The sequence below is a fragment of the Triticum aestivum genome, chromosome 1A (genome assembly GCF_018294505.1).
Source record: "Triticum aestivum cultivar Chinese Spring chromosome 1A, IWGSC CS RefSeq v2.1, whole genome shotgun sequence".
NCBI classification, from domain to species: Eukaryota; Viridiplantae; Streptophyta; class Magnoliopsida; order Poales; family Poaceae; genus Triticum; species Triticum aestivum.
In genome coordinates, this window is record NC_057794.1 from 182535255 (window position 1) to 182550430 (window position 15176).

The 15176-nt window shown below is 50.6% G+C and overlaps 1 protein-coding gene across 9 annotated transcripts in view; it reads left to right on the top strand.

Moving 5' to 3' along the window:
• Positions 1–2508, top strand: part of LOC123042683 (uncharacterized) — a 5746-nt gene extending 3238 nt beyond the window's left edge. For 2 of the 9 annotated variants that reach the window (XR_006418874.1, XR_006418886.1), the window contains 2 exons: positions 429–570; positions 904–1481. Coding sequence is in view for 3 of the 9 variants with exons in the window: in XM_044465085.1 (XP_044321020.1) it covers positions 904–956 (53 nt within the window). In the remaining 6 variants the exon portion in view is untranslated. Of the gene's footprint in view, positions 1–391; positions 571–903; positions 1482–1851 lie in introns of those variants that run through there. The other 7 variants (XR_006418876.1, XR_006418889.1, XR_006418875.1 and 4 more) reach the window with 7 other exon arrangements.
• Positions 2509–15176: the final 12668 nt, after the last annotated feature.

Below are 15176 nucleotides of genomic sequence, written 5' to 3' on the forward strand. Positions count from 1 at the left end.
GTAGTGGATTAGAAGTTGCATTGTACGGGGCGATTAGTTCTTTCCTGTAGAGCAAAGGTTAGTAGGGATAGAGCAACTGTGCAAACACAATAGAGCAACTTTGAAGTAGAATAGAGCAACTTCAGGCCACAAATTACAAAGCACCATAAATAAAACACGGTGTGATCCGGGAAGAACCACCACACAACAAAAGCAATAAAAAAACAAAAAACAAGGTACCGTAGTTGCCCTACACAGTTTGGATCCTTTTTTGTGCATAATAAAACCGTGCAATTGCCTAAAAATATTATACAGTTGCCCAATTGTCATGAGCTTAAAAAGACCATAGTTTCGCCAAATATATAAAAGTTATAGATTTCCGCAATTAGGTTTATGTTATACCTGCAATTAGGTTTTTGATAGTAGCCCTGGATTGCATGAGAGGGCAGGACCAGAGCTCACCCCGCCGGTGGGGTCATGCGACGAGCCGGGGCGAAGAACACCTTCATCGACATGATGGCATCCCCCAATCAATCTAGTACATCGGGTGCTCTGAGCAAACTCCTTCTACATTTCTGCTTCGTCTCCAAGGTGTGAGCACAGTCATTCCTTGTAACATTTTTGGGTGCACACTATATACTCAATCAATTGTCTCCATGGTTCAAACCAGGGGCCTTGTACATGCATGTCACATGTGCAACTTGCCATGCTACTGCTCTTATGTCTACAATTGCATACTACTACTAGTATGCAAATGAGAATTGAGAAGCCTCATATGTTTGACTATTTGATATAAACACTCCTCCTGAAACTCGTGAAGATGTGAAACTAGTGAAATTTTTTCGTATAAACCTCATATGATTTTGCCTTCGAAATTAGATGCATTGTTGCCCGCTACTAATCGAAGGGGCGTTGTCATGTTAGGGTGCAGGTTGTGGGATAGCGGCCCGTGTGCAACTACCATAAGAGCACACTGACAGTGAGCATCTCCAAGAGCAAGGGTGGAGAGGACGCTGCAGCTCAAGGGGGGCCTCACTAGGTGAAGGTGAGCATGGATGGCGCCCATTTTTGTCCCATCAAATTCTTTTAAATTCGTTGGAGAGCAAGGGGGATTAGTACGCAGGAGGCATTCCCCCCTATCAAATTCGTTGGGCAATTCTGTATCCAACATTCTAGGCTATTATGGATTATAGGGAGTATCGAGAGGCAATCAGGGACCTTTTTGTTTAAACCAGTGGGATAATTTTTTGCAGTCAATAGATAGGCAATTATGTGGATTATGAAGACAAAACAGTCGCCTGGATTTGCTAGAAGAGTTGCATCCTATCATAATGCAGTTGCTTAGTGTGGTTAGGACAATTGCTTGGTTTTGCCAGGATAGTTTTGCATTATGTTTTTTGGTAACACAGTTGCTTGGATTTGCTAGGACAGTTGCTTGGTTTTGTTAGAACAGTTTTTGCATTGTGATTTTGGTAATACAGGTTCTTGGATTTTTTTGTCAAGGACAATTGCTTTTGGATCTTGATAAAGAAAGGTTGTGTGAATTTTCCTAGGGGACAGTTGCGTTTGATTTTGCTAGAGCAGTCGCTCTACGTAGAAGATGTCGTATGTGTCATCTATGTGGTTACACGATCTCCCGTTCCGATGAACTTGCTTGATATAGATGAGGGTCACGTGACAACGCGGTACTCAACGGAGGGGGGTTCGGCTCCTCTGCAGTATAGTTAATACTGCACGCGTGCTGTAGCTGCTAGGATCAGCCGTCTATTTTAATCCTATGGCTCTGCAACGAGGAACTGCTGGTCTCATATAAATAAAAAACTAAAAGACTCACACGGTCCCTTCTCTCTCTGTCTTATCCCTTTCCTCTAGTGAAGCTCGGCCACTGTTTCTTCCTCTAGTGAAGCTTGGCCACCGTTTCCCCAAATCCACAAGACTGCTCCACCCCGGCCGAGCCAGCTGCAAGGGATGGCCGGAGGGCTGCTGCGAGAGCTGACTGGAGACGGCGCAGCTTCACCGCCACACGTATCTCGCTGTTAGCAGCAGGGAGACGGCGAAGTACACAAGCAGCAGAGCAACGACGAGATCTACGAGCCTGACGACAACGGCAAGCTGGAGCCTCCTCCCAACGAGCTCGAGAAGGAATACGACGCCGGCGATGTCCCGGAGCAGCACGGCCGACCTGGACGAGGAGGGTAGCAACCAGACGAGGGGCATGCCTGGGCCGCCGTGCTATCTTACGGCTGCACGAGGCCTCTGACGGCAGGGTCGCGATAGCTGGACCTCGGCGCCCTCCTGCCTGGCCAAGCCCCAGTAGCAAAACCAAAGGTCAATTACTTCTTGTTACCTAGAACTAATTTATTCCTTTCTTCATCATTAGTTCATACCGTACTGCTGCTATTTCTCGATGTCACAGGCGTGAAAGCATAGCAAGAGAGAGCTGAGCATGTCATTGGAATATTTAAAAGTGATAAGTACTCAACAGATCATTGTTGCAATTAAATGTAACTAAACTGATTGTTCTGTCTTCGGAAACTAGGAGTCAATTGAAATTGGCGAGTAATCTGCGCCGGTGCGAATGTTTCGGCCGGTCGCACCGCAGCCGCCCGATGCATGCGCGCAGAGCCGTCCGATCTGATCCCATCTTCTTTCTTCCCGTCGTCTTCAAGCTGAGTTAACGTGCTTCCCCCTGATTACTCGCCATCCACCATACCCCAACCACGCGTGCTCCCGCGTCCTTGTCGGGCGTCCTCGCCGCTGGTCGCCGGCTATCCTTGCCGCCGGTCGCCGTCGCCGCCGCCAATCGCCGTCCTCGCAACACCCGTGCTCGATGGTTCCAGCGAAGAGACCTCATCGCAGCACTCCGTCCTCACCTGTAGCAAACGCCGTCGTCGTAAGACTGCCGACCCCTTCGTCGTTGCTGCAATTAACCGCCGCCGTCGTAGCACTGCCATGCCGCCAGACGCGTCTCCCCGCTCGCACATCGTCATCATGCCGCCGCCTAGTGGAAGCTTTTTTCCTTGTGGGTTGAAGCTTTTTATTTCCCGGTTGAAACATTTTCCACGTTTGAAGCTTTTCTTCCAGGCCCATTGAAGCTTTTCCATGGTTGAAGCTTTTTCACACAGCGGTTGAAGCTTTTTCCAGCATCGCTCGTAAGAATTTTTTCCATGGTTGAAACTGTTCTCCCACCCCATTGAAGCTTTTTCTCATGGTTTGAAGCTTTTTCCTTCGCCTGTTGAAGCTTTTTTACACACCGGTTGAAGCCTTTGCCGCGCAAGTCCAATTTTTTCCACGGGTTGAAGCTTTTTTTGTTTATGATTTTTCATGGTTGAAGCATTTTTTATGTCGGTTGAAGCTTTTTTCCTTGCCGCTTGAAGCTTTCAGCAGTATGCCTGTTTGCCGGTCAGAATACGCCTTGTTTTTGGTAGCAAAAATCCACGCTGGATGCAGCTATTTTTTCGGCCGGTTCCAGCTCAAATCCACGCTGGTTGCAGCACCGGTCGCCTCTCATTTGAAGCTCGTCACTGAGATCCACCTCGCCGCTCGTAGCATCTAGTCTCGTCCGTTTTTAGCTTCTGAGCTGGACCGGTTCCAGCGTTTTGGCCGGCAGGTTGCAGCAAAAATAGATGCTGGTTCCGGCATCGCAGGGCTCCCCCTGTCGTCGTGTCCATCTCCGATGAGAGATGGTCGTCGGGGATCACGGGATTCAGGGCGAGCCGTGGCCCATCAGAGAAAGGAAAAGGGAGGAGGGAGATTGAGGGCGAGGGGGTGGGGGGAGGAGGAGGAGGAGGAGGGTCACAGCAGCGAAGGCAGTGGTGCGGGACAGGGACCGGAGTTGCGGCGGCGCTGGTGGTGCAGGACAGGGAACGGAGTTGTGGGGATGGGGCAGGGGAGCTGAGCGATGGAGAAGGAAGAAGGATATGTGCTGCAGATAAGGGAAGGGGTGCGCTGTTTCTGGCCGCATGATTACGATCCATCTCGCGGCTTGCGTGAGACCGGCGTAACAGTTCGGCCGGTGCCCCGGCTGGAAACGTTTCCCATTGAAATTAAACCAATTGAAGTAATGAGCACTCAACAGATTGGGTCTCATGTATGCTGATTCAGTTATGCCTTCTGCATAATCTGTCGATCTGGCAAGACAACATAACAGACATGCATCAACCTATCGTTATATCCCAGGATAGTTTTATAAGTTCCAAAGATCACCAGCAGTCAGCACACATTCAAGAAAAAATCGCAAAGCGGAAAGAAGCAAGCTAGCCACGTCAACGCACCAGCAACTTAATTTTCCATGCACACGTACGTATGTACGTGCTGGCTGCTGTCGATGGATGGATGCGTGGTGGGCGAAGGCGCTGGTAACTGTTTTGTTCAGCAGGTGCGTGGAAGATGCGCTCGAACCAACTAATGAGCGCAGCGGCGCTGGCTAGCCGCGTCCTTAATTCTTTTGCTGACCAGAGTTGCCTTTTAATATGGCCGAATATTCTCTCTCAATTCTTTTTTTTCCAACAACCTCACGCCAACAACCTCAATATCTAAGCCACTATTCACGCTTTCTTCCAACCGAACAGATTGGTAGTTGCCTCTTTTTTATATCCTAATCCGAACCTTCCAAGTATCCAAAGTTTCTTTTCTTGTACAGGGCAAGAGATCTGAACGTGATTCTCTCTCCTTTCCTGCTGAAAATAACAAGGCACAAAGGTAGCAGCTAATTAAAATATGCCAAATACACACAAGCGATGGACAAACTTCCTCCTTTTAATCTCTTTCCTTTCTCAATTTTTTTTTCTTAACTATTCGGATCAGCTCTAATAATTGACCGGTCAGATTTTTTTTTACTCCCAAATCCAAACGTGGCAACTAGTATTATGAGGTGGTCAACAAACCAGATTTTTTTTTCAACAAAGGGATGAGACTCCCCAAATCCAAACGTGGCAGCTTGTCTTTCACGTTCCTTTTTCTTTACTTGTCTCCACGAGAATATCTCCTGCTATATTTTTTTCAGACCTTTTTTCTTACCACCTTCCAAAAGTATTAGCAAACAGATCTGCGGTTGTCTTTTTTTAGCCTATTCTTTATGTCTTTCCAAACAACACACAAAGATAAAGCAACGTGGGAAACAAGTCCCAAGCCAAACGTGGCAACCATCAGTTTTTTAACTTCTCTCTCCCTATTTTTCTGTTTGCTTTTGTCTGCTATGTGACATACACAAAGATGAATATGATGACGACAACAAAACAACCGATGATTGGTGTCAGCGGTGATCGAAATAATATGTGACAGCGGAAGATGACAATGAAGTGGGCAATGGCGTATGTGGATGCCGTGTGAACAAAACGTGACTAGAACTCGAAACTCTAAAAGTTTAGACACTAAAACCAGCAACTCGACACACGATGCGACCGAAAATTCAACAATGCAAAACCTAAATGGCAATGGCGAAAAATGCTCAGATTGTCTGGGATATGATGAACTAATCTAATTTTTGTGTATGTGGCTATTTCTTGGACTCTAGGTATGAAAAACAGATGCAAATTAGACTACGAAAAACTGGAAAATCTCACAGAGTAACCTGAAAACTGATACCACGTGATAGAGGCGAGGGTGTCCCGATCTTTCGATGAGATGATAACTATCAATTTGGTGGAGACGACTTTGACGACCTGACTACAAATGTGCACGACGTTGCACCTTAGCAATTGCTAAACTAACTCCGAGAGTATATGGAAAGGGTCACTACGTCTTTGGACGTCACGTCTGAAGCACCCTTGCAACGGGGGCCACCTTTGCCCCCCTTGGCCTTCTTTCCCGGCGGCCTATAGGGCGCCGGAACCAGCATCTTCGCCAGGAGCAGGATGACTGGCTCTTCGGGCAGCGGAGCCGGACTATGGATCCGCTCCGCTCTCTTCGTCCATGCCTAAAAAATACAGCAAGGGTTAGACATCCTCCTTGAACAAACAAGTAGAAGGTACACCTTAAGAAAAGGGGAACTTACCTCATTGGCGGGATGGGAGTGATCGTGCCCGCGGTCCGAATCCATGACCGGCGGCTTCATGTGGCCCTTGAAGAGCAACTTCCAGGCACCTTCATGAGTAGTTCCGAATAGTCCTTCCAGGCTCTGGTGATTCGCCGGATCGAATTCCCATAAAGGGAAGCTTCGGCTTTGGCAAGGGAGAATCCGGCGAACCAGCATCACTTGGATCACGTCGACGAGCTTGACGTCTTTATCCACCATACTCTGAATCCGCGTTTGCAGCGCTATCAGCTCGTCTGACGCTGACCAATTGGGGCCTTTCTCCTTCCAGGAGGTGAGCCGCATTGGGGCTCCGGCCCTAAACTTGGGAGCCGCCACCCAAGTGGCGCCGCGCGGCTCTGTGATGTAGAACCAGTGCTTCTGCCACTCCTTGACGGTCTCCGCAAAAGTGCCTGTGGGCCAAGTGACGTTGGGCATCTTGCTCACCATGGCGCCCCCGCACTCCGCGTGCTGGCCGTCCACCACCTTTGGCTTCATGTTGAAGGCCTTGAGCCATAGGGTGAAGTGGGGGTGGTTATGGAGGAAATCCTCGCACACGACAATGAATGGCAAGATGTTGAGGAATGAGTTCGGGGCTAGATCATGGAAATCTAGCCCGTAATAGTACATCAGTCCACGGACGAAGGGGTGAAGTGGAAACCCCAATCCGCGGACGAAGTGAGGGAGGAAAACTACCCTCTCAGTAGGCTTTGGGGTGGGGATGACCTGCCCCTTGGTGGGCAGACGGTGGGCAATTCCTCTCGCCAAGTACCCGGCCGCCCGAAGCTGGGTGATGTCCTTCTCCTTGACGGAGGAGACCATCCACTTGCCCTGGCCTCCGGATCCGGACATGATTAAGTGCTTCCTTGAGAAGGGGAAGATGGGAACTTGGGTGCTGGAGCTCGAGAATGGAAGGACAGAGAGGAAGGGAAGGCGTGGGTGAAGAAAGGGGATTCTTATTTCCTTATAAAGGCAGTGAATATTGAATGCCTCCCCACTCGCCTTAAAACTCGCCTATTCCCAAGGGCTGTGTGAACGGCATGGTTGTGTTACCCACGCCCATGTTGATGAAAATCCCACAATAAGGGGACACGATCTCTGCTTTGACAAGATGTGCCAATGGCAACCGCATCTCGAAACGTGGAGCAGCAGACGAAAAATGGTTCGAAGTTATGACCAGACGGACGTGATGTCATGCTGCAAAAAATTGTCAGCGGATTGGACTCGTGGATTATTATATTCTCTGCGGCTGTGTGTGGTGTGTGTGTTACTGGACCGGACACGACCATTACGTCCGAAGACCATTTTAGAGTTCGGAAGGAGGAACCCGCCTTGCAATGTCGAAGGCAGATCTATTCGTCGGATACCTTGTCATTCAAGCCAGATTCAGGGGCTACTGAGGGAGTCCTAGACTAAGGGTTCCTCGGGCGTCCGGCCTGTTAGCCATGGGCCGGACTGATGGTCTATGAAGATACGAAGACCGAAGACTGCACCTGTGTCCGGATGGGACCCTCCTTGGCATGGAAGGCAAGCTTGGCGATCAAATAAGTAGATTCCTTTCTTTGTAACTGACCTTGTGTAACCTAGATCCTCCCAGTGTCTATATAAACCAGAGGACTTAGTCCGAAGGGGGGACAATCATTACCATAGTCATACATGCTAGGCTTTTAGGGTTTAGCCATCTCGATCTCGTGGTAGATCAACTCTTGTAATACTCATATTCATCAAGATCAATCAATTAGGAAGTAGGGTATTACCTCCATAGAGAGGGCCCGAACCTGGGTAAACATCGTGTCCCCTGTCTCCTGTTACCATCGACCTTAGACGCACAGTTCGGGACCCCCTACCCGAGATCCTTCGGTTTTGACACCGACAGTATATGCTTCTGACAAACCAAAGCTTCTCAATACAAGCATGATGGTTTCGGTAGGGAACTCCCCACCTTTGGGGACGAAACGATATCCATTGCCTCTTATTGCTTTCAAAATGTTTCTCGTGTCAACATAGAACAACATGATTTTTTGTGACTTTTCGGGGTTCGTTTGGACATTTTTATGTATTAAGTGAGTTTTCAATGCATTTATGTGCATAATTCAAAATTGAACTACATGCACATGCTCCAGTGCATATAAATTGGTTGAAAAATCAAATCTTTGTCCTTGGGTGCATGCTTAGGTCCCATGCAAAAAATGGGAATGAATGTCAAACACCCTGCCATCGTCACTCGGCCGGCAAAACGTTGATATACTTTGTTTTTAAATTCTAGTAAATCCAAAACTCGTCTGAAATTCATGAAACTTGGCATGCTATAATGGAATAGCACCCGACATGATGTGGTATTTTTCGTGTCCAATTTGAGAGAAGGTGCACTTGAATAACAACCAACAAAGGCTTTTTGAAAAAATAGCTGCCACTTAATATCTCAAGCATTTGGATAATTCAAATTGTGTGCATTATGTTAACCATTCACGTGACGCCACGTGTCTTGGTTTTTAATGGCTATAGGTTTTAATGGCTCTTGATCGCAAACCTTTTAGATAGAACACCCGTATGCAAAGTGAGAGGAGGATTTGTGCATCTCTTGAACACAAACGGTTCTTTTGGATGACCCGTGTGAACCACTTACAAACAATTTGGTACGATTTGCATCTATCATATTGGGTATGTTGACATTTGTCAAACTAGAAAGATTGACATTTGTTGATCTAGTAACATTGCCATTTGCCAACCTTGCAACACTTCGATTTGTCAAAATATGAAGCTAAAAATCACTAGCAATATCTAATTTTTGCAACTAAAATTCAGTAATTAAGATTAGATGGAGGCGAGGAGGCGTGTTCAGCCGGGCGTGCAGCGGGCAGTGCAGTACTATTCGATTTGACAGCGGGCGTAGTAGTTCCTGATATGGCTTTAATGCAGACGAGGGAGAGGGTAGCGATTCCTGAAATGTTGAACGCACAATGATGCATCCTCCTTCAATTAGCATCCTGTGAATGCATGAGGGAAGTAATGGGAGGAGGACCGGGAAAAGAGGCAGCACGATTTGAATACAACACAGTTCACACTCATATAAAGGCGCCCCTCCATTCCAATGCATGTACCATATCGTACGCACCTAAGCATTTGCCTAAGAACCTACACTAATAAGCGCAAAAGTGCTCATTCCAGAAACATGGCAGCGATGCGCGCGAGCAGCCAGCGGCTATGCCAGATGGTCCACAATGCCGGCATGTGGCATGGCACCGTGGATCGTCTCCACACGGTGTTGGCAACCGGCCGGTGGATGGCCTCCGCCGACGCCAGCTACGACTCTCAGTATGACCAGATGATCGTTCGCACCACCAACAGGTTCACCGTTGTCAAGAAGCTTGCGAACAACATCGCCGTACTCCTCCAGCCCACACGCCCGGGCTCCTCATTGCCTGCCACGCTAATCGGCTTTCATGGTCGTAACCTCTTTCAAGCACTAGTGGCGCTGCGACTGCCCGCCGACGCCACGAAGAATGTCCACCTGGAGGTCGCGCTCGCCACGAGGCGCCTTGCTCTGCTAGAAACCTAGACCTACACATCCATGTGTACGAGCGAATCGTGTAGATAGGTATCTACAAGGCCAGTGAGGATGCTACGATGTTGGCCTTCTTTAGCCGGCTGGAAGCCTTGGATACCTTAACTGAGAAGCACCTTGACCTCGCCACAAAAGCCGTTGCTCCTTAGCCGCCGGATGGTGGCCCGGCGCACTGAGTTGAGGAGGAGGAGGTCGTACGTTGATGGATGCATCTTTATTCTTGCCTCCTATAACCACCACTACGATCGCAACATCGTGACCTTAATTCTTATTGTGCTCTTACATTCTCGTTCTAGTCAATACAGACATGTGCGGTCCCTTTGCTTAATTATATGCATCACTGTAACTAGTACTCCATCAGTAAATTTATAAGTTGTGCTGCTAGTGTTTGGGGCCGGCGCACAATCACGCACATTCATGTGTGTGCATGCGGTTAAGCCGGGCGCGGCGCGATGATGCAGTTACCCGCTGCAAAAACTGCCATGCGGGGGACGTGGCAACAGTCGGTCATCCGGGTGCCCAATAAATGATGCAAAGAGGGATCCTACAGCAGCAAGGACCAGCTTCCCTGCCGATAGCTCATCTAACAGAACTCCCGTTACTTTACGACATGTTTCCAAAACATGGACCTGGAGGTTAATTCAACTAATAGGACAGAGCATTATATACATTCAACGCAATTAAATGTTTTCCAAAAAAAGTGATATGATTTCTGTGAAACTCATGTATGTCAAATTAACCTCTGTGTACTTGTTCTTGAATTAACCTCCAGGACTTTTTGCCGCTATCACACACATCTTGTTAAGTTGAACCGTTTATGTTCTCTTCCCTAATCGAAAACAGTTCATTCGACTGAAACGTATGCCGTATATCACACACACCTTGATCCGCTGACCGTTTCTGTTGCTTTCCTTAATAGCAAACAGTTCATCGGAGCAAACCATATGCCGTATATCGCATGGCTACCCGTTTTTGTTGTTCTATCTAATCGCAAATAGTTCGTCTGGATCAACCGTATGCCCTACTTCGCACACCGAACTAAAATCTAAACCATGTTTGATGCATTCGTCATCGCAAACATTTTGCACCTTTTTTTATGGTTTTTTTACGCCACCATTTGCGATTATGGCATCACACACAGTTTCGTCGAAGGGTCTCTGATCGTAGTGTCGCGTTAGCAGCATCCTACAGTAGTGTCACTAGGACGAGACCAAGATGTGAGGGGCTACATGACCAGTTAGGATCCTGAATCGCGATGCTCAGGAGTCCCCCTTGACATACAAACAAACCTCCATACCTTTCATTGCAGGGCTCTCGCTCGGGAGGGGTGCGCGAAGACCAGGTCCGAGGGACCTAGCGAGGTGGCGTACGCCAGGCGTGACCTGAGCGTAGCCCCCGTGCCTAGTCCCCTCGTGTGACTCTCCCGTGGGGAAAGCAGCACGGTGAGGCTGAGCATCGAGCCTGGCGGCTCCCAGAGGTTAACGCAGCCGTGAGGCCACCCTCAGGTGTTTATCACCAGCGCGGAGCATGGCGCTTCCGCTCTTGCATGGGCATAGCCGCTCCTCGACCGTGTCGGCTGCCAGCGCGGAACATGGTGCTTCCACTAGTACATGGATGGGAGCCCCCATCTCCGCAGAGGCTCTGGGGCGTGTACAGTTCCGCCTTGACACGTGGCTTGCACGGCAGGGCTAGAGGAGGTGTGTATGGGCACTCGTGAGCCAGCGCGGGACTCACGAGGCCCTACCTCAAGGCGGGTTGCGCTTGAATTTGACTCGAAACACTTGTGATAGCCCTACGAGATGGTTAGACGACCTGCGCCGAGTGAATCTCCTAAGGTTATCACATGAGAAGGCCAAACACCAACGACCCCAGGAGGTGACGTGAACGGGACCGGCCCACCAAGCAGAGCTCAGCCATTGGGTTTATCGATGTTGCAGGGACTGACTCAAGCATAGATGCCGTGCCCAGTCTTCTCATGAGAAGGTCCTGAAGAAATATAACCAGCGGGCGGCTCCCATGGTGACGACGCACCGGGTCGCGCACCCTTACTCATCCGCCCGCGATTAGCTCATGCGAGAACAAGGCACCAAGGACCATGGGAGGTGACGTGCACGAGAGTTGGCCTGCGAGCCAGAGCTCAGCTACTTGGGTTTAGCGACACTTCAAGGATGAACCCGAGCACATACGTCGTGCAGTCGTTAACCATGAGGCGGTCGTAGGTAGGCTTGCAAGGGCGTACGACGTTAATGGCGCCGAAGCACCGGATAGGCAGATGATAATCATAAAGCAGCAAATGATCGAAGGTAAAGCCAGTTCTGATAGATGCAAGAAGGATACATGCCATAGGAGCGGACCCACGTGACTTGGGGATAATGCAGCCCGAGGGGTGCCCCCAATTGAACAAACCAAAAGATGTCACCTGGCACCATTGCTGAAGGGATGTTGGAGTAGCCGAAGATGCGTGCTGCAGAAGTCGCTCCTCATGAGCTGTCCAGGCCCTGAACCTCGGGAGGCTCTGGAGACCCAGGGGGCTCACGAGGATCCTTGCCATCTCCGTCAAGATCGCCTGGTGCCTGGCCTTTTGAGCTGCCAGGACGCTCCGCATGTGGCGCTGATGCACGACAGCCCTGTTCAACAGGCTGAAAGGCATGCGAATGTAACTGTGTGGTGGGCCCTTGCATCGGCCAACGCAGGACAGCCAGAAGAGCTCCCGAGACGTGGCCCTGTTGAGCCCAAGGATGTTGACGCAGGCCCGCAGGGCGCTATCCTCACCGGGGCAGGGAGCTGCGCCGGGTGGTGGGCGACGGTCGCCTCGGATTGCTCTTGGCTCCTGAAGCTCGTCGGTTGCCTTGGTCATGAACTCCTGAGCGCCTGGTGCCTCGCGCCCCGTGCTTTCCTCATGGAAGCGCGTGTTGAAGCACGCCTCCACATGGTGCCCGAACACCTCCCTTGTGATGCTGGTCAGATCAGGGGCCCTCTAGAGGAGAGCCCACGAGCCCAGCCTGAGAGGGGTGCCGGGCGCGCCTTCCTATGCGAGAGAGGGAGGCGCCCCATAAATGGGCACACGACATGAGGTGGCACCGCCGGACGCTCTACCCTCCTGAGGTCCTCGGTGGAGCAGCTACTTCTTCTTGGGGACAGCCTCTGGAAGGTAGACAACGCCTTCGTTGTCTTGGTCCTCGACCACCGTAGCATGGTGGGCACGCTCGAGAGAGCACACTACATCCTTCTCCTCGCAGGCGACTGCGATGATGCCACAGCTTCCTGGCATTTTGAGGACGTTGTAGCCATGGTGGGTCACTGCCATGAACTTGGCCAGGGTCGGATACCCGAGGATGGCGTTGTACGGGAGGCAAATGTGGGCGACGTCAAAGTCGATGAGCTTAGTGCGGTAGTTGTCATGGGTGCCGAAGGTGACTGGGAGGCGGATCTGCCCTATCAGGGTAGTGGAGCCGTCGGTCACCCCTGAGAAGGCCTTGGTAGGCTGCAGCTGGTCATAGGGCACCCGGAGTCGGTCGAATGTCTTGATGGAGAGGACATTGAGCCCCACACCACCATCCATGAGTGTCTTGGTGATGATCACGTTGCTGATGGTCAGCGAGTAGAGCATTGGAAGGGCACCGGCCATTGCCGTGCACTTGAGCTAGTCGGAAGAGCTAAAGGTGATGGTGTACTTGGACCACCTGAGTGGGCATGTTGCCTTGAGCTTGGGGAGGGCTGCGTTCACCTCACGCACAAACTGCTAGAAGACGCGATGGGAGGCTGGGGCCTGAGCACCGCCCAGGATGCAAGCGATGGCACGAGGCTCCCGGAAGCCCCCAGCCCCCTCGTCCTGGTGGTGGTCCCTGCCAGCGGTCCTCACCAGGCTGGTCTCACCACTCCTAACGAGGGTCACGGCCGTCCCAACATCCTCCGCCACGGCCACCTCCGCGGTCGTAGACTCGATCGTTGCACTCGAGGCAACGACGGAGGTGCCCGTCGCGGATGGCCTTGAGCTCTTGACAGTCGTTGGTGTTGTGGTTGTGCACGTTGTGGAAGACGCAGAATGGGCGGTTGCCCTTGGATGACTCCGGGTGGTCGCAGCTGTTGGTGTCAAAACCGGCGGATCTCGGGTAGGGGGTCCCGAGCTGTGCGTCTAGGGTCGATGGTAACAGGAGATGGGGGACATGATGTTTACCCAGGTTCGGGCCCTCTCTATGGAGGTAATACCCTACTTCCTGCTTGATTGATCTTGATGAATATGAGTATTACAAGAGTTGATCTACCACGAGATCGTAATGGCTAAAACCATAAAAGTCTAGCCTATATGGTAATGATTGTTTCTGCCTCTACGGACTCAACCCTCCGGTTTATATAGACACCGAAGGGGACTAGGGTTATACAAAGTTGGATACAGAGAAAGGAATCTTCATATCCAGGCGCCAAGCTTGCCTTCCACGCCAAGGAGAGTCCCATTCGGACACGTGAGAGAGAGTCTTCGGTCTTGTACCTTCACAGCCCATTAGTCCGGCCCATGCCAACAGGCCGGATGCTCGAGGACCCCTTAATCCAGGACTCCCTCAGTAGCCCCTGAAACAGTCTTTCAATGACAATATATCCGGCGCGCAGATTGTCTTCGGCATTACAAGGCGGGTTCCTCCTCCGATTACTTCAAAGTCCCTAACTTAAAGATCAGTATTTGGCTTTCCATTTAATGTCGCGCCCATCGGCTTCCATGCCTTCCTGACTTCAGCTTCCATGTGTCAAGCGAATATGAGAGGTCGGGGTATTTTTGCACATATCACCCTGACCATACAAGAAAGGTGCCTATTTGAAGAGATTAGATCTCAGATCCATTCCACACCCTGCGCAAAAAAATCCTCAGAGCTTGCTAGGAGGAACCACTCCAACATGGCTAGCGCTCCCAGCTCTTCCTCTCGTCCCCACGGCTCCGAAAAAGGTGATTGGGAGAGATGTTTCGTATCTCACGGTCAGCTGACGAAGCTGCAAAAGCAGGGCTTTCTTCCCCCTGCGGATCTAGTCCCCGTCCGAGAAGGATCGACGTCCTTCAACGGCGGGGTTCAGGCGGAGAATTTACACAATCCATCCAGGGGGAACGAGTGTGCTTCGTTCCCTACTTGCTAAGAGGCGTCGGATTTCCAATCCACCCATTCCTCCGAGGACTTCTGGAGTATTATGGCCTCCAACTGCAAAATTTTACTCCTGCCTCCATCCCGCACATTGTGGGTTACGTCGCTCTTTGTGAGCTATTCCTGGGCTGTGAGGCCCATTTTGAATTATGGAGGAAACTGTTCTGCCTCGTCCCTCATAACCAAGGGGGATCAATATTCAAAGTGGGAGGAGCGGAGGTATGGCGCATCGCCGGGATCGGATACCTATCCGGCACGTCGAAGAAGGTATCTGAAGAGTGGCCTTCCGAATGGTTCTATATTGACGCCGTCGCTCTTCCTGACCTAGTCCAAATGGGTCTCCCCGAATTTTCAAGCACTCCATTGAAGAAACGCCACAGCTGGCGCCCTCGGAGCCTCGAGGAGGAGGATAGCGCAGAAGTCAGTCAGTTGATGGGCAAGATTAAGACACTCGCCCAGTCCGGATTATCAATAATTGAGGTAATGACGA